Raw genomic sequence first — 24,330 nt, 5'->3', positions numbered from 1 at the left:
CCTCGGCTTGTTCTTTCTTTTGTCTATATGAAGCCATTGGGAAAGGCCACCTATCAATCTGAGGGGAGTTATCGGTATGCTGATAATACTGTTACAGATTTGTCACCCAGGACAGAAATGTTGTTGAAGCTCTCACCTTTTGCTAATGCTTGGAGGCTGGGAGGGACTAAATTGGACAAAACAAGCCTAAATTCAATCCCAGAAAGTTGGAGTTATTGGATGCCCAATTGCAGCTCTTCCTGGACTGAGAGGCCATGGTGACAGTGATTAATGATCTCATCCTCATGTACTTTAGACTAGAACAATGTGATCTGTGTGGGATTACTTTTGAAGATGACTTAGACTTTGCAGTTGGAACTGTTAGATTCGGGCAATAACGAGGCAGGAGACCAGGATAGTGACAACAGCTCTTTACTATATGGTGAACCCAGCAACCGGGCTGGGGAAAACCTCTCCTTATATACAGTTCAACCGGCGGCTTCAACCAATCAGCATCGTGCTTGTTTCCCGCCAAAATATTTAAAGATACATTACACTCCTTCCCTCCCAGAAAACACTTTACCTATATATTTACATTATATTTACATATTACTTTTCAACGTAATCACGTAAATAGACTGGGCGTCTCCTGACTCTTTCGGACCTGCGCAGTACATTTCCTGGGAGCGGGTCGAGTTGACCGGAGGGGCTGTTTGCTCCTCTCAGCTCCTCCTCTAGGCCATCCGGCCCTGGATTATTTGCCGAGTCGTCCCTGCTGTTTTCTAATGGAACCTGTTGGCGTCGCTGGACCTCCGGGAATTCAGTTAAGTCCTGCGATTTTCCCGGGTTTGAGTCAGCTGTGGGTTCAAACATTGTATAGTCAGGGCCTGTTTCGTCTGACTCGGATTGTTCGGCTATCCGTTTCCTCAATTGATCTATATGTCGCCTCCATACTCGGCCATCCTCTAACTCCACCAAGTATGATTTGGGACCTGTTATGTTTAGAATTTTTCCTGCTACCCAGATCGGGCCCTCCCCATAGTTGTGTGCCCATACCCGGTCGCCTATTTCCATCCCTCTTGTTTTTTCGAGTCCCCCCTTGTAACCCTCTGGTGTATAGTTTGGATTCAAACGGTCTAGTGGGCACCTGAGCTTTCGGCCCATTAGTAATTCTGCAGGGCTTCTGCCGGTTGTGGCACAGGGGGTTCGGTGTTGGACGGCCAGGAAAACATCTATTTTTGATTGCCAGTCGCCTGGCTTGAGTCTGGACAATGCCTCTTTCGCGCTTCGGACGAAACGCTCTGCAAGGCCATTCGTCGCAGGGTGGAAAGGCGCCGAGAGGGCATGCCGGATGCCCTCTTCTGCCAAGTATTCCTCAAACTGTGTTGCCGTGAATTGCGGGCCGTTATCGGATACCAATGTGTCGGGCAACCCATGTGTTGCAAATAGATGCCGTAGGACTGAGATCACGGCCTCGGCTGTCATGGATCTCATGAGAATGATTTCCAGCCATTTGGAGTAGGCATCGACTACTACCAGGAAGGTTTGGCCGTGGAAGGGGCCGGCAAAATCAATGTGGATTCTAGACCAGGGCCCTTGGGGTCTTTCCCATTCCCGAACCGGGGCCGTTGGGGGTAGAGGTCTGGACTCCTGGCAGGCCTGGCATTTCCCTACCCTTTCAGCAATTTCTGAGTCCATTAAGGGCCACCACACATAGCTCCTTGCTAGACCCTTCATCCTAACGATCCCTGGGTGACCCTCGTGGAGGAGGTCCAACACCCTTTTCCTCAATTTTTCTGGGATCACCACTCTATACCCCCATAGTAGGCACCCCCCTTGAGCCGAAAGTTCCCCACGTTTTTTTACAAATTCTTTAAAACGCTCGCCCGGCGCAGCGGGCCACCCTCTTTGTACCCAACCGAGTACAGTCCTCAAAGTAATGTCCCGGTATGACGCCCGAGCCACCTCCTTAGATGTGACTGGGCCAGAGTCCAGAGAGTCAATTAACAGGATGGGCGTCCCCGGAGTGGGGTCTTCGATCGCCCCCGGTAGTGGGCATCTGCTTAAGGCGTCCGCATGCCCCAACTCTTTTCCGGGCCGATGCTGCAGTTTGTAGGAATAGGCGGCTAAGAAGATAGTCCATCGGGTCAATCGTGGCGAAAGTGCCACAGGCGTTGGGCGGTCGCCAGCCAGTATCCCTAACAGTGGTCTATGGTCTGTAACAATTTCAAAGTCTCTACCAAAAACGTATTCGTGAAACTTTTTTACCCCTGACACAATGGCTAGCGCTTCCTTATCCAACTGGCTATAGTTCCTCTCTGTGGAGGACATCGTTCTGGAGTAGAAGGCTATTGAGGCTTCTGTGCCATTCGGAAGTCTGTGGCTGAGCACAGCCCCCACCCCGTAAGGGGAAGCATCGCAAACCAATACTAATGGCAATGAGCTATGATACTGAATCAGTAAGCTATCGCTCGAGAGTAGGTTTTTTACTGCTTCGAAAGCCCTAGCTTCCGACTTTCCCCAAGACCAAGCAGTATTCTTTCCCAGTAGCTTATGTAACGGCTCGGCAACGGTTGCCTTATTTTTTAAAAAGACCGCGTAAAAATTCACTAGACCCAGGAATGCCTGTAGCTCTGTTTTGTTTTTGGGCGCTGGAGCCTTTCGTATTGCCTTGACCTTGCTTTCAGTGGGGTGAATTCCCTCCTTGTCTATTCTGTAGCCCAATCTACGGATTCTACCCCTATCTGGCATTTGTTCACTTTAACCTTTAGACCGGCTGACCGGAAAATGCCCAGAACTTTTCTCAAACGCTCCCCCAATTCTTCTAAATTTTCGGCTGATATCAATACATCATCGAAATAGGGGACTACCCCCGGGAGCCCTTGCAGAAGTCGCTCCATTAAATTTTGGAATAGACCAGGTGCCACACTCACCCCAAACTGTAACCGGGTACACTTGAAAGCACCTCTGTGAGTCACAATCGTTTGGGCTTCGGCTGTGTTGGCGTCTACGGGCAGTTGTTGATAGGCTTGAGCCAAATCTAACTTTGCAAAAACGTGCCCTTGCCCCAGCGAGTGCAGCAAGTGTTGCACCACGGGGACCGGGTAAGCGCTTTTCTGTAAGGCTTTGTTTAACGTCGCCTTGTAGTCAGCACAGATTCTAACTGACCCATCTGGTTTCACTGGGGTGACGATTGGCGTCTCCCACTTTGCGTGATCGACTGGCACCAGAATCCCCTGACTGATGAGCTTGTCTATCTCCTTGTCAATCTTGGGTTTAAGGGCAAAAGGGACTCTCCTTGCCTTTAACCTAATGGGGGCTACCTGGGGGTCTAAATTGAAGGAAATAGGGGTCCCCTTGTACTTGCCCAGGCAGTCCTTGAAGACATCTTCGAACTCGTTCATGAGTGAATCTTTTAGGTTAAAGTCACTTCTGTAGATGCCAGTCACTCCCATGCCCAATGCACGGAACCAGTCTAGTCCCAACAGACTTGGCAGGGTCCCTTCGACTATCGTGATGGGCAGGGTCTTCTTGTGTGGTCCGTACTCGACGCGGACGGAGGTGGTCCCTCGAACAGGGATGCGATTCCCTTGGTAGTCGTGCACTCGTAGCCGTTGTGTTTGCAGTTTGCGTTTGGCGATTCTCGGCAAAGCTTTTGCAAAAGTGTCCCAGGACATGATTGTGATCGCTGACCCTGTGTCCACTTCTAGTCGGCACGGCACTCCTTCGATCTTCGGTTTAGTGAAGATTTTCTTCTCGACGCGGGTTGCTGCATGGCCTATTATCACGGTCGTTCGATTTGAATTCGCGCCCTTTTTGTTTTGACCAATCGCGGGTCGCCTTGCCGATCCTGCGCTCTGATTGGTCGGTTTGAATTTTCGGCGGGAAGGTTGGGGTGCTCGACAGACTTGAGCCAGGTGCCCCTTCTTCTCGCACCGCCGACATGTAGCGTCCTTGAACTTGCATCATTGACGCTGGTGTTGCCCTCCGCAACTTCCGCATTCGTCCCGGTCTTCTTTGCCCCTTCTCTCGGTGAGGCAAACTCCTTCCCCATCCTCGCCGTCTGATTCGGTCTGGATTTCTTCGTGGTGGACCGGGGTTGATTTCACGCTCGCCGATGGTGTGAGTGGCTTTTGTAGGGTTTCCGCCGCTTGGGTGGACATCTTGTGAGCTCTGGCTTCGTCCAGAGCGTTTGCCAGCGTTAGATTGCTTTTTGATAGCAGCCGCCTCCGCAAACGAATGTCTCTGACCCCACGGATGAGTTGCTCTAACAGCTCCTCGTCCAAGTCTCGGTACCCACAATCTTTGGAGGCTTTCCTCAGGGCGGCCATGTACTCGCTGATGGATTCGCCCTCTTGCTGTCTGCGCTCTCCAAATTCAAAACGCCGTACGTACTTGGACGGTGTAGGCGCGAAATGGTTCTTCAATAGATTTTGCAGAGTTTGCCACGATACCGATTGTACCGGCGTTGGCTCTGCCAGGGCTTCCGCGATGTCGATGACCTCGGGACCGCAGTGGCTCAGGAAATATGCCCTTTTGCGGTTGTCTGGAACTCCTTGCAGTTCGTTTGCCTCCAGGAAGCTCTCGAAACGGGTCATGTACGTTCCCCATTTCTCCCTGGATGGGTCAAACGGCGCGGGCGGAGTGTAGCTGGCCATCGCTGCGATTCTGCCCTGAGCTTTGCTGGGTTCGGTTCTTTCGTGCGTTCAGCTCGTTCCTGGTGCTCTTAACCTCGATATCCCACCTTCGTCGCCAGTGTTAGATTCGGGCAATAACGAGGCAGGAGACCAGGATAGTGACAACAGCTCTTTACTATATGGTGAACCCAGCAACCGGGCTGGGGAAAACCTCTCCTTATATACAGTTCAACCGGCGGCTTCAACCAATCAGCATCGTGCTTGTTTCCCGCCAAAATATTTAAAGATACATTACAGGAACAAAATGTGAAAATCAGGTTGCAAGGTACTACTAATTTTGCAATTGCAGCCTTTGGCAATAGGCCTTAAGTCCAATTCAAAATATTTGGTTTAACCTATAAATTCCTTTATGGTTTGGCTGTGAGGTATCTTAGGGATCATCTCCCACAAATTGATTCTGCTTGTCCATTGCAAGTGTTTAGGGAAAGAACGCTCAGGGACCTGACTTAACATTTATAATAATCCTACCAACGATAATAACAAATGCTATTTGCCTGCAAGCAAGAACTGTAGGACCATGAATTAGACAAAGTAATAGAAAATGAAGAAGCTAAAGTGCTTTGGGGCTTTAGAATTCAAACAGATAAGCACCTGACACATGATACCCAAATTTAATAACTACCAATAATCAAAACAAAAAAAGTCTGGATAGTGGACATTGCAGTAACTGGAGTTAACAGAATAGAAGAGGAAGAACTGAAGATAATACAAAAATCTGCAAATAGAAGTAGAAAGACTGTGGCAAAAGAAAGCAAAAGATAGGTTTCTTGGGTGCAATCCTGAAATACAGTATTTGGAGCACCACTTGAACACCATTGGCATTTGCAAAATGTCCAGCTAGCTGCAAAAGGCAGCTTTATTTGGAACAACTTACATCTTGTGACCATGGTTTTAACACCATCAAACATTTCACCTATCCCAGGTCCTTGCAGAGGACTTGATAGGTGGATAAAGATACAAAATTCAGCGTAAACATCTGACTGACTGTGTGGCCAACCATAATAATTTTATTTTTAAATTAAATTAAATTTATTTTTAAATTTTATTTTATTTATTTAACCATGACCTGGATGACTGAGACTCTCTACATTTGTTTAGCTATACAATTTGGGATGAACACCCTTTGAATGGTGTGGGAGTAGGAATGGATTTCCAGAGGAAAAAATTGTAGACTGCAGGAACCAGGAGCACTACTCAGGTGAGCCTGAGGACACAGATTAACCTCAAGTGCTTTAAGGACCCTCTAAAAGGATGCAAATGACCAGCTGTCTGCAAGGAATATAAATCTTTCTATTCTCCACCATCCTGTCAGAGCTGAAGAAGCTTCTTAGATGAGAAGTGAAACCTCTTCAAAGAAAAAAATAACCAAGAAAGTCCAGTTGCCTCCTGAAAAAGTACCTTTGGGACAACCATGACCTGGATGACTGAGAATCTCTATAGACTTTTAGCTATTATAATTTAAGCATAATTTTACCTCTATTCCTCTAATTACACTTCCTAGCCCAAACCTTGGGGAGGGATGGGGAGAAATCCAAAATCTCAGCTTTGCTAAAAACTCCAAATATTTTGCATAGTTACCCAGTTATTTTATTTTATTTATTTTATTTATTTTATTTATTTGATTTTTATACCGCCCTTCTCCCGAAGGACTCAGGGCGGTGTACAGGCAGAATAAAACCAACAAAGAACAATATACAATATACAAAATTAAAATCAGTTAAAAACTTATTAAATGAGCCTGAAAAATTTAAGAAATTTACCATAAAACCAATAACCCCATTAAAATTGCTAAAAATTTAAGTTTAAAATTTCATTCAAGCCAGCCCGAATAAAAGATATGTTTTCAGTTCGACGGAATGTCCGAAGGTCAGATATCTGGCGTAAGCCGGGGAGTTCGTTCCAGAGTGTGGGGCCCCACAGAGAAGGCCCGTCCCCTGGGGGCCACCAGCCGACATTGTTTGGCGGATGGCACCCTGAGGAGTCCCTCTCTGTGAGAGCGTACGGGTCGGTGGGAGGCATGTGGTAGCAGTAGGCGGTCCCGTAAGTACCCAGGTCCTAAGCCATGGGCGCCTTAAAGGTCGTAACTAACACCTTAAAGTGCACCCGAGGCCACAGGTAGCCAGTGCAGCCTGCGCAGGAGAGGTGTTACATGGGAGCTGCGTGCAGCTCCTCTATCACCAGCAGCTGCGTTCTGGACTAACTGAAGCCTCCGGACGCACTTCAAGGGAGCCCATGTAGAGAGCATTACAATAATCCAAGCGAGAGGTAACGAGCGATGAGTGACCGTGCATAAGGCATCCCGATCAAGGAAGGCGCAACTGCGAACCAGGCGAACCTGGTGGAAGGCCCTCCTGGAGACGGCCGTCAAATGATCTTCAAACGACAGCCGGTCATCCAGGAGGACACCCAAGTTGCGCACCCTATCCTTTGGGGCCAATAACTGCCCCAACAGCCAGCAGCGGTTGCAGCTGGCTGAATCGGGATGCTGGCATCCACAGCCACTCCGTCTTGGAGGATTAAGCTTGAGCCTGTTTCTCCCCATCCAGACCCGTCGGCCTCCAAACACCGGGACAGCACTTCAACAGCTTCATTGGGGTGGCCCGGGTGGAAAAGTACAGCTGGGTGTCGCCAGCGTACTGCTGGTATCTCACCCCAAAGCCACTGATGATCTCACCCAGCGGCTTCATATAGATGTTGAACAGCAGGGCGAGAGGATCGACCCTGCGGGACCCCACAAGTGAGGCCCCCCGCGGCCGACCTCTGCCCCCCCCGTCAACACCGTCTGCGACCGGTCAGAGAGATAGGAGGAGAACCACCGATATACGGTGCCTCCCACTCCCAATCCCTCCAACCGGCGCAGCAGGATACCATGGTCGATGGTATCAAAAGCCGCTGAGAGGTCTAACAGGACCAGAGCAGAGGAATAACCCTGTCCCTGGCCCTCCAGAGATCATCCACCAATGCGACCAAAGCCGTCTCTGTGCTGTATCCGGGTCGGAAACCGGACTGGAACGGGTCCAGATAGACATCTTCATCCAGGTACTGGGGTAGCTGTCGAGCCACAGCACTCTCTACAACCTTCGCAACAAAGCGAAGATTGGAGATCGGACGATAGTTACTTAAAATAGCTGGGTCCAGAGAAGGCTTCTTGAGGAGGGGTCTCACCACCGCCTCTTTCAAGGCGGCGGGGAAAACTCCCTCCAACAAAGAAGCATTGATAATCCTCTGAGCCAGCCTCGTGTCACTTCCTGAGTAGCCAGTACCAGCCAGGAAGGGCACGGGTCCAGTAAACATGTCGTGGCATGGAGCCTCCCCAATAACCTGTCCACGTCCTCGGGAGCCACAGGATCAAACTGATCCCAAACAGACTCAACAAGACGTGCCTCCTCTCCCCCGCTTGGATCATCCCAAATTCGGTCCAGATCGTCCCGGAGCTGAGCGATTTTATCGTATAGATAACCACTAAACTCCTCGGCACGTCCCTGCAAAGGGTCATCCCGCACCTCCTGATGAAGGAGGGAGCGGGTCACCCGAAACAGGGCGGCCGGGCGGTTATCTGCCGACGCAATGAGGGGGGGGGCGTAGATACGCCTCGCCTCCCCCATTGCCACCAGGTAGGTCCTAGTATAGGACCTAACTAGTGTCCGATCAGCCGAGCGACTGGACCTCCAAGTGCTCTCTAGGCGTCTTCGCCGGCGTTTCATCTCCCTCAGCCCCTCGGAGAACCAAGGGGCCAAACGAGACCTACGCCGGGTCAGAGGCCGCAAAGGCACGACACGGTCCAAGGCCCCCGCCGCGGCCTGTTCCCAGGCCGCGACGAGTTCCTCAGTCGTGCCGTGGGCCAGATCCTCAGGGAAAGGCCCAAGCTCCGTCAGGAACCTCTCAGGGTCCATCAGGCGCCTGGGACGGAACCAACGTATAGGTTCCGTCTCCCTGCGATGGTGAATGGCGGTTCGGAAGTCAAGGCGAAGGAGAAAATGATCGGACCATGACATTGGTTCTGTTACTAAATCATCTAGTACCAGATCATTTAACCACTGACCAGAGATATAAATCAAGTCCAGCGTGCCTCCCCCCATGTGCGTAGGGCCATCATTTATTCGAGTCAGGTCTAAGGCCGTCATGGAAGCCTCAAACTCCCGAGCTGCCGTTGATGACAAGCCAACTGACGGCAGGTTGAAGTCCCCCATAACAATAAGTCTGGGGGTCTCAACCGCCACAGCGGCAAGCACCTCCAACAGCTCTGGCAGGGCTGTGGTCACGCAGCAAGGAGCCAGGTACGTGACCAACAAGCCCAACTGGCTCCTATGGCCCCACCGCACATAGAGGGATTCACAGCCGGCAATCTGAGGAACAGTGGCCTCCCTCGGCTCTAGATCTTCCTTAATGACAACCGCCACCCCCCCACCCCTACCTTGGGCCCTCGGCTGATGAAATGCTCGGAAACCTGGAGGACACATCTCAACGAGGGGAACCATGGTTCTTCTCATTCCAATGTTTGCTATACCTCCCAGTTTAAATAACTTGTAAAAAACAACAACAGGCTAGCTCATCTATGCATCTGATGAAGTGAACTGCTAAGTAAAATAATATATAGTTAAAATATAATGTATGAAGAATAGCATATATGAATAAGGAATAAGGGGGACTATAAAGTTAAATATGTACAGAAGAGTTGGGGAAATATGTACATGATAGAAGAACACCCATTTGAAACTGTTGTATATGTTTTATATATATGTTTTATGTGAAATATATGTTTTATATTTGTGTTTGTTTTGTTTTTAAAAGAAATAATAATAACAATTATTTTTTTAAAAAGGGTATGCCTTTTAATAACACATGTTAACTGTAAACAGTACTACCAGGCTTCTTTTGGTGTTTTGCTATCATAGACTAACATGGGTCTCCTCCAACCATTAGCATTTGTGTAATTCTAAAAATTCAGGTCTATTTTCAAGAACAGAAGGAGAAAATGTTAGATGGAGTTTCTCCTCCTCGTGATGCAGAACTAGACCAATCTTTTCTCCCTCTTGGTCTTGATTTAAGCCTGTAGTGTAATCAAACAGTTTGACATGTGAAGGATCAATTCTTTGGCCCCCAAACTACACAATCAAGCCCTAGATTACAAATTAACTCAATTTGTTATGACCAAAGGTTTGGGGGTGGGTGGGGTGGAAGGCCCAAGCATTTAGCCTGAGATTACTTAGGGCACAATCCTTAGGCCTCTTCATTGCATGCCAATGCTGACAGGGATATTTTGGATTTCCTCTCTTGGTTCTCATCTTGGAAAGAAGACTTCGGAACCTGATCCTCTTTCTCTTGTTCCCCACGGCCTCCATTGCTGGCTGCTTCTGTGTCTGAGGAGGAAAAAAAAGAGATTCCAGATTTGCTTCTAGCTTTGCAAATTGTTTCCAGGCCTGAGTTTGGCTGTAGTTCTTGAAACTCTGCTTCAGTATAATAGAAGATTTCTGGCTGGATAGCTCAGGCTTCATTTTAAAGCATTCCATTAACATAGGAAGAACTCGGACCAAGCAAATGTTTTAAATTTCTTCCAGATGAAGGCAGACACTGTTTATGTTAAATGGTTCTAGTGCTCCTCCCGTCAAACTTGTTCTAAACAAACAAGAGAAGTGAAGACAGCCTCAGTTTGAGTTCAACTCCTGGTGATTGCACTAATATACTGTATCCATACATATTATTCGTGTATTCTTGACCACAATCCAGAAATGATTTAATATTGCCATCTTCTGAGATTATTTATTTTAATTATTTTACTTCTCAGTATAGTTTACAATCCTGGTATTCCTGGGAGGCCCCTTCCACATATTAACCAGACTCAATACTGTTTAGCTCTTAAACCCAGACAAAGTTAGCCACAGGCCGCCAGTTGCTGAGACCAAATAACAAACAAACAGCCTGTTACAGCAATGAGCTAAATATACTTCAGAATCTGAATAGGACTCTGATTGACCATAACATATGGAATTGGTCACCGTTCTTATTTATTTTTGTTTTTCGGTCAGGAAAGTATTTTAAAAGAATTCATTGTTTGGCTCCAAACTTTATCTTGGTTGCACAAAGCATCTTCTTCCTGCATTGGAAAATGAGGACACAATATCTAAAGTAAATGGATTGCATTAGAGTAGAGTTGCTCAGAAGCCAGTTTGGCATTCAAATGGGATGAATTTCTATTTCACTTTATTCTGCTCTATATAAAATTAAAACACCAGAACCAAACTGTGAGATACCATTTGCATAATTTAGAATAGAATGTCCTTTTGAAAATAAATTACAAACATGGAAGGCCTTACTGAGATCAGAATATTAAACTGGTTGGCTTTAACCCTTTGCCCCCTCTCACCCATATTGGTTAGAGCTCTAATATTTGCTGCTGACATAAGCAGAGAAACTACCTTCCATAACAACAAGTGAGAGGTCCTTAGTGGTCTCTGAACTTGGTTGCTTTCTTGCAGACATTTGATTACCCAATGAAACAAATAATGAATTGGATAATGAAACATCTGCAGGAAAACAACCAAGCTTAGCAAGTACCAAGGAACCCCATTTCATCCCTGAGCTACAAATATTCTCCTTTATTGATACCAACAAGTGCCATTTCTCCCGTCCTGTCTCTCTTCCTATATCCTGATCTGCATTGGATTCTACGTATTTATCTGTCTTTTAAAAATACAGTGAGCAATTATATGAATGACATGACTATTCAGCTCGAACAAAAATAGAGAATTAAAAACACCATCCATTTCTGATTCAGAATAGGCTAATATAGGCAGTTAAGACAGCCTAGTGTTCAGGAGGGTGAATTTGTGTCAAAGAACCAAAAATGGCAGCTGTATTTTCCAACATACAAATGCGTGAAACAATTCTCAGTTGCAAAACAATTCTTTTCAGTGTTGAGACAATCAACTTCACATCCTGTACTGCTGGAAATCAACTTGTATACCAACATCCTATTCTGAAATTGATGTCAAATGGGATTATGGTAGTGCTTTCTTTTGCCCATTTCTCTCAAGTATGAGGAGACTGTTCAAACTACATATATCCTGATTTGTCCAACAATTGGTGAATTACCCATCCTGAGCATTAGCATGAGTGGTGCAGTTCAGAAGAATTTGAAGGGACATAGGATCCCATTCCTGTTTTTTTAATGCTCAATAATTTAATAGATATAGTAGAAAATGAGTGGAAAGGGGGGAAACAAGGTCAGAAAATACTTCTAGCTGAGCCAAATTGGGTTACCACGGTTGGGGTTTTTTTTTTTATGTTCCTGTCAGAACCACTGCTAGCTGTCCATATGTCTTCTCAGTGTGAGAAGATTTACTCCCTAGTACCCATTAAACAACCTGACAACTTTTATGGATACTGTTTGCATCCATAAAAGTTGTGGGGAAGCAAAGCCTTTTAATTTAATTTTCCTTGAAACAGGCAAAAGTTATACATCCTGCTGACTGCCCATTGTGACTGCAGTGACAGCCAAGAGCCTTTTTCCAAAGGTTTGTTTAACTATTTCCTGGTTGTAACTTTCCTGGTTGTGCAGCTACTGGGATGTAGTAGCCATTGAGTGGGGGAGGTGGATTTGGAGAAAATTCCCCTGAAAATCCTTGTATCTGAAGCATAGCGGACTGGGGAAGGGGAGAAATCACCAATAACCAGCTTTTGCCTTGGTCTCTACTGCAACAAAGAGGAAAAGGTCTGCTTTTAACAGATGAGCAGACACACAACCAGAGGTGGGTTTCAGCAGGTTTTGCCCAGTTCTGGAGAGCTGGTAGCGAAAATTTTGAGCAGTTCGGAGAACCGGTAGTCAAAATTTTGACTGGCCCCGCCCCCATCTATTCTCTGCCTCCCAAGTCCCAGCTGATCAGGAGGAAATGGAAATTTTGCAGTAACCTTCCCCTGGATTGGGGAGGGAATGGAGATTTTACAGTATCCTTCCATGCCACACCCACCAAGCCAAGCCCACCAAGCCACGCGCACAGAACCGGTAGTAAAAAAATTTGAAACCCACCACTGCACACAACACATTGAAAACAATAGTAGTGAAAGACTGGAACCAGTTGTATAAACTAAACACCTCTTAGACCAGTGGTAGTCAACCTGGTCCCTACTGCCCACTAGTGGGCATTCCAGCTTTCATGGTGGGCGGTAGGGGTTTTGTCCGATACTGAAATACTTTCCTTTTTTTTAATTTAATTGACTTTTTAAAAAAAAATCATAGCATTATTTAAAAACATTTTCATTAGGTTTTCATAAAATTCCCCGTGACAATTTAAATTTCTGAAAATATACTATTTGTATCGCCCACGCATAAGTTTAGTTCACGTTACGTAAGTGAAACTAAATGGCGCTATAGTATGACTGCAAACAGAGCCTCATCCCAGAATAGCTCGCGCATCTCCCCCCGAACCGGTGGGCAGTTAGAAAATTTTACTACTAACAGAGATACAAAAGTGGGCGGTAGGTATAAAAAGATTGACTACCCCTGTCTTAGACTGTTCCGTTTCACCATTCCTGGTCTTTTTCTTCTTGTGCAAAAATATGTGGAACACTGTTTTTATTTTGACCTTACTTAAAAAGAAACTCCAACAATTTAGTGAACAAAAAGATGATTTCTGCTTGAATGCAATTGTTAATTTTCATTTCAGAGATAGAGATTGCTTTTATACAGAGTAGCAGAAAGGACATACACATAAGCTTTTTTTTTTTGGCCTAATTTAGTTTTGAATTAATAATGTAACTCCCATCACTTGTTTCATTCAGCTGCAAATCAAACTGCTCACTTCTTGTCATAACTTCAGCCATTTGTTATTTAATATCTTTTGATATATCATGAATATATGTATGAAGAGTGTCACTTGACATTAGTATCTATTCACTTTTCTTGCAAGATCATCCCCACAGGTCATGTCTACCTTGTCTCTGTCTCCTGATTTCAGCAGGTCCTCATCAATAGAATATCATTTGTTTTGGTTTGCAGTCTTTCAAGCAACATGACAAAAACGAAGATTAGGTTGCTGCACAGGATACAGTGTGCAGCTTTATTGGCTGGAGTGTCCAACCTCAGTTGCTGAAACTGTTCTTCCCTTTCAGTGTTTCTCTATTCATTGCCAGCAAAAGTGCGTGTTTAATTTTAAGTTGCTCTTTAGCTTACTCTGCTTTAGAAATTCACTAATTAGAACTTCAACACAGATCAAACACATGTAAGAAAAGTGAAACTTATCTCTATAAAAATCTTCTATATACTGATGTAAGAATTTGCCTATAGATGGATTATGGGAAGAAGAGATATTTGCTTGTAAGTTTATAAGGGTGAAGAGTTTTCAAATTTGTTTTTAACTTGTTAAGAAGTAAAAGTCATTTTTGGAAGTCATTACTTTCATTTTTATCTTTTTCTTTATCATACTTCTTTTTCTTTCTGTGCACTTTATTTTTTCATTCTATTCCCCCCCCCCCGAGTTTAGTCTATATTTGCTTTTACTATTAAATTTTTTAGTAGCAAATTAATCAAAATATTTAATGAAAATTATGAAAAGTTCTACTATTTTTATTTATTTGGCATGACCAAAGTTGTCTCAGTACTAAATTCCAGCATGAAACTTGACTGAAAGTGGTTTAGATAATCCATATCCTCTAGAGTTCTCATCAGTTGCAGACCAAACCTCTCAGCAACCTATACCAGAAAAGGATTGGAATAATTGATAGTTATCAAAGGCCATTGGGTCCAGAGATGGCCTCTTTAGGAGGCACCACTACCTCTTTCAAGGCTGAAGGCACCACCCCGATCATCAAGGAACCTGATGTTGTAGCATGGACTCAGTCACAGCTCACCTTCTTGGCTACTTGACAGCATGACAGCATGGAGAGCTATGTCTATTTCCTCAGGAGTCATTGGCTCAAACACATCCTGGATCACACCAGACCATGTCCCAGGCAACTCAGCCTAGCCTGCCCAGTCAGAGTCCAAGGTGGAACAAATCTGAGTGACTTTATCTGCCAGACAGCCTGAATAATCATCACAATGGCCCATCAGATTTTTTTGTGGGGGGAAGGGCTCTCCTTACCCAATAGGGACTGGTTCACTGTAAATAGGAGTGCTGGCCAGCTATCAGGGAATGCAGTAAGGGTAAGGAAATATTTACAATTTGCTGCCTTATGGGCATGAGTTAATCTCTACTAGGTGATCCAGTTTGGTGTAGTTTCTGTGTGTAGGCTGAGCCTAAGGCATCAGGCTAGAAACTGGGAGACCGTGAGTTCTAGTCCTGTCTTAGGTACAAAGCCAGTCACTTTGTCTCAAGGAAGGAGACAATGGCAAATCTCCTCTGAAAAACCTTGACAAGAAAACTGCAGGGATTTGTTCAGGCACTCTCCAAGAAGTGGACGTGCTTGCAGGGGTGAAATCCAACAGGTTCTGACAGGTTCAGGAGAACCAGTAGCAGAAATTTTGAGTAGTTTGGAGAACCGGCAAATACACACCTCTGGCTGGCCCCAGAGTGGGGGTAGGAATGGAGATTTTGCAGTATCCTTCCCCTGCCACAAAGCCACGCCCACAGGTAGTAAAAAAATTTGAATTTCACCACTGCATGGTTGGCTGGATGGAAGTAAAAAAAAGAGACTCTTCCCTGTGTCTAGGCAGACTCAGTGTGGCTGATATTGTCAAAGAGACCAAGAAATGGTTAGTATCAGCGGTAAATAAGACATATTAATGCTGTTAAAAATAAAAGAGATGAAATCCTTGTCTCAATTGCCATGGTGACCCAAGGACTACTGTTGCACTCTGCTAATACAGTACATGGGTAGGGAGAATGCACACAAAAACTATAGGAGATTTCATTTTTTAACTGTGGCTGTTAAGTGTGACAGAGTTGTTGGTAGAATTTTGACTGAAATAGTATGAGAAGGGACAATGAGCAACATTTGGGGAATAGCAGGCAGAAGGTTATCAAAACAGATTTTTGCTTTCCAGCAGATAAACTGAGAAATATATAAAAGTTTATTATATAATAGGTTTAGAGAAGCGATTTAATAAAGTGAATAGACTTTAATTATATAGTATTTTCCAAGCGAATGAAATTGAAGTGTGGTTGATGAATGCTTCCATTATGTAGTGCTTGAATAAAAAAACATAAATTGAATTATTAGAGATGGTCCAATATTGAGCAGACAGTAAGTCAAGTATTGTGTGTTGTCCTTGATGATTTAATATATTTATGGATAAATTTATGTGGATTACTTGTGGTAGCCATGGAGTAGTATTTGTGGGGATGTGAATGTAGGTGTACTATAGTATGAAGTTGATACTGTGTTGTTAGCTGAGCACTCAAATAATTTCCAGTGAAAATTCAATAAATTATATAATGCAATATGAAATACGAATCTGAAAATTAACATATCAAAGACTGCTAGACAAATTTGGCAGAGGAAAGGGAGTGACAAGTGAAGAAAAACTAAAGCAAATAGATGAATTTATATTTCTTAGTTGGGTTCTTGGCTGATTATGGAAACACTTTTAAAAGCCATATGTAGATTAAATACCATAATAGTTTTATGCAGGAGTTCTCTTTTTTTGTAAGATATTCCAAAATGATAAATGAACTTGCATGCCCACAAATTGTTGATAAAATGAATGACATCATTTGGGTTAAGGATTTTAGGAAACCATCACACTACTTCCTCTAAGATGCAGAACTTTCACTGTACTTTCTTGATTTAGCTTAAAGTTACCAGTTGATTAGTCATTAATTTTACCAACACCTTCCTCTGAAATCCATAGGGTACAGATATACTGTTATATGCTACATCAGAAATCATTATTATCAATAATAACTCTGACAAATGGCTAGATCCAATATTTTAACTATCTTTCAAAACTCATGCTGGGCTTTCCTATGTAAGCAGGGGTGAAATTCAGCAGGTTCTGACTGTTTCTGGAGTACCGGTAGCAGAAATTTTGAGCAGTTCGGAGAACCGGCAAATACCACCTCTGGCTGGCCCCAGAGTGTGGTGGGAATGGGGATTTTGCAATATCCTTCCCCCAGGAGTGGGGAAGGAATGGAGATTTTGCAGTATCCTTCCCCTGCCATGCCCACCAAGCCACACACCACAGAACTGGTATTAAAAAAAATTGAATTCCACCACTGTATGTAAGCCTGATATGTGCTTGCATTGGCAAGGCAGGAGTATTTTTTGATGAGGGGTCCTTGGTGATTTCTGAGCTTGGTTGTTTTCTTGCAAATGTTTCATTACCCTAACTAGGTAACATTAGCACTGGTGATGTTGCCTAGTTTGGGTAATGAAACATTTGCAAGAAAACAACCAAGCTCAGAGAGCACCAAGGATCCCTCATTTCAACCCTGAGCTACAAATAATTCTCTTTTATTGGGACATTTTTATAATGCTCTCACTTTAGTCTGATTAACTAAAAAATGCTATGACTCCCTGTCCCCTATTAAAATCGATGGGCTCCTGATATAATACTATGTGTGGTTTTTACTAGAATTGTAGGAATCTACAAACTTTTGGGTACATTATTAGAAAATAGTTGGCGCTTGGATTTTCCCCCACCCCAGCAGTTATTCATATGTTGGCTTTTTGTAAGCATCTATATCATGAACTGATAGGACTGAGCACTACTTTGGATGGGGAAAAGGTACTTTTGTAGCACATGGAAAACTTCATGGTCCCTGTTGGCAGTCCCTTGAAGCAAGTATATCTTCCCAGGATTTCATGAGTACCTTCTAGGACTTCAGCATAGTGCTGGAAAAGATACATTTGGTGAAGAAGTTCCTGATGGATGCTCTATGAGTGCCCATGCATCACCAAAGTACCTTCTTCTCTGTGAATCTAAAGGGACACAGCACTACTGTATCAATTGACCAAGTTACAAATGACAAGTGTAATATTTTTCATGACACCTATTAAAGAAAACTTGATATACAGTATATCCTCAGAGCTAACAGGTTTTCACTTTCTAAAGAAAGTAAGAATTTAGGTTACTGTACTGAAATTGCTCAATCAATACTTGTCTTGGAAGAAAAGACTGTGATTGTTTTTCATTGCCTTCACTAAACACTGAGCAAAGCTGAATGCATGGGAAGTCACACTCGATTCCATAAATTTCTTTAATAGTCCAGCTTAAATAACTATGCACTTTAGTTGATTGGAATGAAATCCAATGATTGACGAAACAAACCAAAACTCAATTTCTGTCATAGAAGTAAGACTGATGTTTACATTACAAAGATATTGTAAGTTATCTCCAGAGGTTTACTTAAATCAAGGAAGTATACAAAAGTGTCAGTAGGGTTTAAATTCATGTATTGCAGCTTAACTGAATTCAAACTACTCTGAAAATCGGTGGACCAAAAAAATAAATAAAAAATAAATAAAAGCAGAGCATTTTCTCTCATTCAATCGGCAGACTTTTGAAAGATGTTTGCTAGTTAATGAGTTCAGAGTTGTTCTATTTTGATTTGCTATTTTGGGGGCCCCAAATGATGGCTTTCAGTTGCCGAGTATGCTTGTGGTTGAACAATTCTTGCTGCTGGGTTTATGTCATGCCTTTGTGTTTACAGTCAATACTGTGTACTTCTGAGTTCCTGGCTGAGCACCATTTTAAGTCGCCTATCAACAAATAGTGTAGGCTTCTTACTTGCCTATTTGCTCAACTATATTTGGAACAGGTCATTTGTGGGGAGAAAATAGGTGATAAGGAGAATAAGCTTCACACATTGTTCACTCACATCTATGGAAAGTCCTGGTCCTTCTTCTGGGCAGGTCAGAAACCAGTTTCAGAAAGCTTTGCCAGGACATATTTTCCCTTCCGATCCAAATTGTTCTTACAATGGATAGAGTACCAAAGGAACGAAGTTAATATCATCCCATAAATCTAAACAAAATAAATAAATGAAAAGGAAACAAACATTTGAAAATATATAGGTTAAAAAGAACATTTCTGCACCGCTCTTCCAAGTTATGAGAACAGCAGCAAAAAAATGCAATTACATCTTTTGAACTAGGAGTAGAGTACTTTTTTTAGAATGAGGTCTAGCTGGTTCTATCTGGCTTGGGCGAACTGGTAGCGGCGGCTGCGGGAGGCTCCACCCAGATGTCATGACATCACTTTTTTGCAACATTTCCATGCCAGGGATCGGTTCTACTTACCTTTACTACTGGTTCACAACGGGGCCGCACGCTAACTTTGCTCGCTTGCGTGCACTTCTGCACATGTGCAGGAGCTTCCTGATGACATCCAGGTCAGTGGGCAGAGCCTCCAGACGGTTTTACTACTGGTTCTTGCAAACTGGTCCGAACTGGGGACAATCCACCATTGCTTTGTGTATGTGTGGACGACAGCGCGAGCTAAGTGAGCGTGCGCGCAGCACACATACATCTGAGAACCAGTAGGGAAGGTAAGTGAGTTTCACCCCTGCTGGGGTCCATATTTTCTCATGGATAATTTGTCAGAGGATGCATATCAAAGCCACAAGCGGGTGTCACTCACCACATCCATACCACACACAATATCTATTCATGCATCGTTCTCCATGCAGTGCATTTTACCTCCTTTTCTTCCTCAATATACAAAAATGCTCGATCCATTGTGTAAGGCCAAACAGAATGGATTGGGCTTCAAATGACTGAGAAAACAAAAGTCTTTCAGAAAAATAAACTAAAAGATAATTTTTACTTCTTCCAGGACAAGTCTCCCTAGTCCTGGAATGCATGGCCAAAAAATTATTCTAATCTAAGCAATTGGTGAACCAACTACTGCTATTCAAACCAGCTTTAAGTTGCCCAAGAGAATAACACCTGCTGACTAGATCTCAGCTGGAGAGGCCATTCCAGTGGGAAGAGGTAGTTGTTATGAATAGAAAAAATGATGATCAATAAGTTGACTTTGCATACCATTAGCAGAAAGGAGTGACTTGCAAAGCCTTCTTACACCCTCAATAATTCCACGAAAGATGGAAAGATTAATGCAAGGATGGAGGCAAATGTTCTTTCCAAAGGAGAGGATCAATACTTTATGTTCTTAAAACATAATTAGGAAATGTTGTAATCTTTCATCTTAATTCTTACACTGTTATCCTTTCTTTCTCCTCAAAGCAATTTCCCAGAAATCCATTTCTTTTATACCCTAATGCAGCTACCAGCAATTAAAGAAACCAATAATAAAATAAAATAAAAATCTAAAAGAGAAGGGAGCAACGAAACAGGATAAAGCAGATGCAGATGATGCAATTATGTGTGTATGTGCACTTCTGTCATTATATTAATCCTAAATCAGCTGCAAAATAGAATATGTGACACAAATACTTTGATCCAATCATCATGATTTGGGGGGGGGGGGCGGAAAGCAAGGCACTAAGTACAATGGAGTTTATCTTAAGAAACTGCAGTGGGAAATAGTTTTATCTGACCTCAGTGCCAAAATTTAAGTAGATTTAAAATTGCTCATTAATTCATTTCTAATTATATAATTACAAGGCCTGAGCTTGTCTTGACATTCACACTGGGAAAGAAATATCTACAACAGACTGAGAATTAGAAAGAAATTATACCCCAACGTATTAGGAAAAGATATGATATAGTGTATGCATACAATATTAGCATATAAGATTTGCAGTCTAATCCAATACAAATCTAACTCAAATCCCACTGAATTTACTGAGGTTTCATTTTGCATACAGGTGCATGGAGCAGCAATGCTTCTCAGATGATTGATTAAATTAATCCATTAGAAGAAGTTCTTGATCATTTAATATGCCATATTTAGTTACTGGACAACCGAATGCTGTTTTTAGTTCATTAACTTAAAAGAAACTATTGACAATTAGAGAGCAGGTGTTTGCACACCCTTACATGTGCAGAAAATAATGCAAGTTTTAAAATGTTGATTCATACTTGTGTATATAAAAAACAAACAAATATTATTTTATAAAAGAAAAATGTTTACCTCTATGCAAATTTATGCAGGTCTGATTATGTAGATTTGTATTTATAAATCCAGTGGAGTAAAAAATGGACCATTAGAAAACAAAGAGTTATATTTGTGAAAAAAATTAAAATCATTTAAAATCATGGCTGATACTTTTATTAGTAACTTAATTACTATAAGCTAATACTACGGAGTTCTAATTGATCATTAATTGGCTGGGTTCACACATCACATTAAGCCATAAACCTTGGTTCACAAGGCAGACTTCTGGGCTAAATTTAGTGCTAAGCCAAAATTAAATAAATCACATTTTGGTTTAAAATGATGGTGTAGATCTTACTACGAAGCCTCTGAAAGATCAGAGAGCACCAATGTGGAAACGCTTCTGCTAGATCTAGGACAGTGATTCACTGATACGGTTCAGAGAAGGTTAATCTAGAAATGTTTTAACATAGACTGTATTTACTAGTATAATTTTGTCAGAATAATATAGCTGGAATTTCTTCTTTTCAGAAAGAAAAAATGTAATGGCTAATAACTATGACAACCAAAATTATTTCCCCTTACTTTCTGGTTGGGATAAGCGGAACTGCCAGAGGCATGAGAGTAACACTAGGAAGAAGACGAATTTCTGTTTGGATAAGAAGAGCAAAGACTAGTTGAAGAACAGGCACATATTTGTAGCTCAGGACTGAAATGAGAGGTCCTTGGGACTCTCTGAGCTTGCTTGTTTTCTTGCAGATGTTTCATCACCCTAACTAAGTACCTAGATAGGGTAATGAGTGTAATCACAACAAAATACCTTATGCCACCAGACTTGAAATCCTGGGTTTAGAAAATTTAGAACTCTGCCGCCTTCGGCATGACCTGAGTATAACTCATAAAATCATCTGCTACAATGTCCTTCTTGTCGAAGACTACTTCAGCTTCAATCGCAACAATACTTGAGCACACAATAGATTTAAACTTAAAGTGAACCGCTCCAATCTTGATTGCAGAAAATATGACTTCAGTAACAGAGTTGTTAATGCCTGGAATGCACTACCTGACTCTGTGGTCTTTTCCCAAAATCCCCAAAGCTTTAACCAAAAACTATCTACTATTGACCTCACCCCATTCCTAAGAGGTCTGTAAAGCACATGCATAAGAGCACCAGGGTGTCTACCGTTCCTGTCCTAATGTTCCCTTTGATTGTATCCAATTCGTATGGTTATTTCATGCTTATACTTATATATACTGTTGTGTTTGACAAATAAATAAATAAAAATAAATAAATAAAAATAAATAAATAAATGAAATGTCTTGCAAGAAAACAAGCAAGCTCAGAGAGCAGCAAGAAAAGCCACATTCCTGCACTAGAAATTATGTTGAATTGGACTAATCCAAGAACAATTCAGAGCATATTGAGTCATTTAGAGGCTCTGGATTTGACCTTCAATGAGGATTTATTTATTATTTGATTGATTAATTGATTGATTGATTGATTGATATGCCGTCCATCTTATCCAGAGCTCAATCCTGGTATTTTACGTGGCCATAGGGAACAAGTCTGAGTTCCAAGCAAATCATTTAGCTCTCCCAGTTCTTTTAGTTTAACCAAAACTTAAATTTTACTCAGCAACATGCAACTTTTGCAGAACTTCAGTTGCAATGCTGCCTTAATTGGAGGCACAGAGAGAGAGAGGTGGGGGGGGGAGAGGGAGAAGGAGAGGGAGAGGGAGATACTGGAACAGAAAGAGTTACCATGAAGAAAATTGTGATAGTCATCAGTACAGAGACAATGTCCATATGTTTTTTCAGGAAGTATTTGATTTCTTGGAGACAATCCTGCAGTTTGAAAAAAAAAATAGACAATATTCACTCACATGGGAGTAAGCTCTTATTGAAACACATTGGAATTTACAGTTCTATCAGCCTTCATTGATAGGTTTCAACTCTACGTTATGTTCCCTACTTATATTCTTAGTCACATTCTTGTTAATTAGGATTCAGGTTATTTTTTTTCTTAAGCTTTAATGCTACTTTGTGGCATGGAAAGAAAGAGATTTCTGTCTGGATAGTGAAGTGGTTTGAAGGTAGGCTTTTCACTCCATTTCATGCACTATGATGTTCATTTCAATTCTGATCTATGCTGAAATTAAGGTAGAATTTAGATTTTATTGTAAGCTTAACATTTAGCATGATGTGTTGCCTGTCTGTTACAAATTGGAAATTATTTTCTTAAGTGGAACTCCACTTAAAATTAAATTGAAAGATTTAGGAAAGGAAATTAATAAAAGCAATTGCCAGGCCCAGAGATTTGGCTACTTGACAACCTATCAAATAAAATAAATTTAAAAAAGAAATAGGGAGCAGCAGAGATAACAGATTAGCAGACTCCAACAAAAACATTTTCATTTATTTTTTGAAAACAAACATTTTGAAGAGGCTATCAATGAGGTCTGCAGTGTTCATATTATTATATCTGTATTGTTGGCTACACTTGAATTTTAAATTCCACAATTTAGAATACAAATGATCTTCAGAGTAAAAATGAAGTTTCACTTAATTTAGGTAAAAGATGCTGTGCAGTTATAAGTATTTTTGCATTACCTCAAATGCCTTCCTGTACTAGAAAGGCCTGTAAGGTAATTCAGAATTAATCATGATGCCATCTTACTATAGTTTGGGTTTTCTGTCTCTGTTCCATGCAAGGAAGCTAACAACAAAATGAAGCCAGGTTGTATAGTTTATGCTCAACACCTTAACAGGAAGAGGGTAAAATAGGAAGTGCAATATAATGACTTTTGCAATGGCTAATCATTAATTATGATGCTGTATCTCATTCTGGTTTACAGGCAGGGGTGCTATTCAGCAGGTTCTGACAGGTTCTGGAGAACCGGCAGAGGAAATTTTGAGTAGTTCGAAGAACTGGCAAATACCACCTCTGGCTGGCCTTAGGGCGGGGTGGGAATGGAGATTTTGCAATATCCTTCTCCCAGGAGTGGGGCGGGAATGGGGATTTTGCAGTATCCTTCCGCTGCCACGCTCACCAAGCCACACTCACAGAACCGGCAGTAAAAAAACTGAATTCCACCACTGCTTACAGGGTATTATTATCTGTCTTATTATTAAATTTATTTGCTGCCCAATCTCATAGTGACTCTGAGCGGCTCAGACACACCGTAACCTGGAGCAAGAGTGTACATCTCTTTTTCATGAACAAATCAGCGTGTTTTACCTTTGGGCTACAATTATCCATAAGTAGAAAGCAGATATAACAAGAATGGTAGCACATCCAGATCCAGCAATAGGAGAAACCAAACCAAAAGGCAGGCATCTAGTTTCAAAGAGTGAAACTTCTAGCATATTCTTCCCATAGATTTCCTCTCAGAAGAGAAGAACAAATAAGTGTTCTTTCAAAAAGCTTTTTCAGTACAATCTCTCTCTGGCTCAACCACTGAGTTTTATGGAGGATCCAGATGCCCTCATAATTCATTTGTAATGGCCCTGTGTTTTCTCACTGCTGCATCTTTTTAATTAACTGCTGAAAGAGCAGATCACTTACTTTGGATTGCAGAGTCATTTTGTGTTTTGCAAAGCAAGTTCTTTCTTCTCTCCTAGGGCTTCTCTAAGCTCGCAAAACAGGAAGAGATTCTACAGAGTACAATGCCCTTATTCTCTGACTAAATACGTGTAAGGTCTGGAAGTAAGACAGCA

General features: G+C 42.5%; 2 protein-coding genes across 2 annotated transcripts in view; both read right to left on the bottom strand.

The window, feature by feature from the left end:
* Positions 1 to 1,104: 1,104 nt before the first annotated feature.
* On the bottom strand, positions 1,105 to 14,583 carry LOC131186903 (uncharacterized protein K02A2.6-like; the record flags this gene model as incomplete). Its single annotated transcript, XM_058160898.1, has 2 exons — positions 14,523 to 14,583; positions 1,105 to 1,814 (listed from the first exon to the last, which is right to left on the bottom strand). Coding segments are annotated over exons 1-2 (771 nt in total), but the record flags the coding sequence as incomplete, so codon positions are not given.
* Positions 9,487 to 24,330, bottom strand: part of TSPAN32 (tetraspanin 32) — a 47,908-nt gene continuing 33,064 nt past the window's right edge. Inside the window, exons 7-9 of the mRNA XM_058158029.1 lie at positions 22,375 to 22,458; positions 18,434 to 18,579; positions 9,487 to 10,036 (exon numbers count right to left, since the gene is read on the bottom strand). Coding sequence (XP_058014012.1) covers positions 18,469 to 18,579; positions 22,375 to 22,458 — 195 coding nt within the window. The 3' untranslated portion in view covers positions 9,487 to 10,036; positions 18,434 to 18,468. The remainder of the gene's footprint in view (positions 10,037 to 18,433; positions 18,580 to 22,374; positions 22,459 to 24,330) is intronic.

Source organism: Ahaetulla prasina, chromosome 1, assembly GCF_028640845.1.
Source record: "Ahaetulla prasina isolate Xishuangbanna chromosome 1, ASM2864084v1, whole genome shotgun sequence".
NCBI classification, from domain to species: Eukaryota; Metazoa; Chordata; class Lepidosauria; order Squamata; family Colubridae; genus Ahaetulla; species Ahaetulla prasina.
The sequence above is the reverse complement of the archived record's forward strand: the minus strand, read 5'-3'. Positions and strand labels throughout refer to the sequence as shown.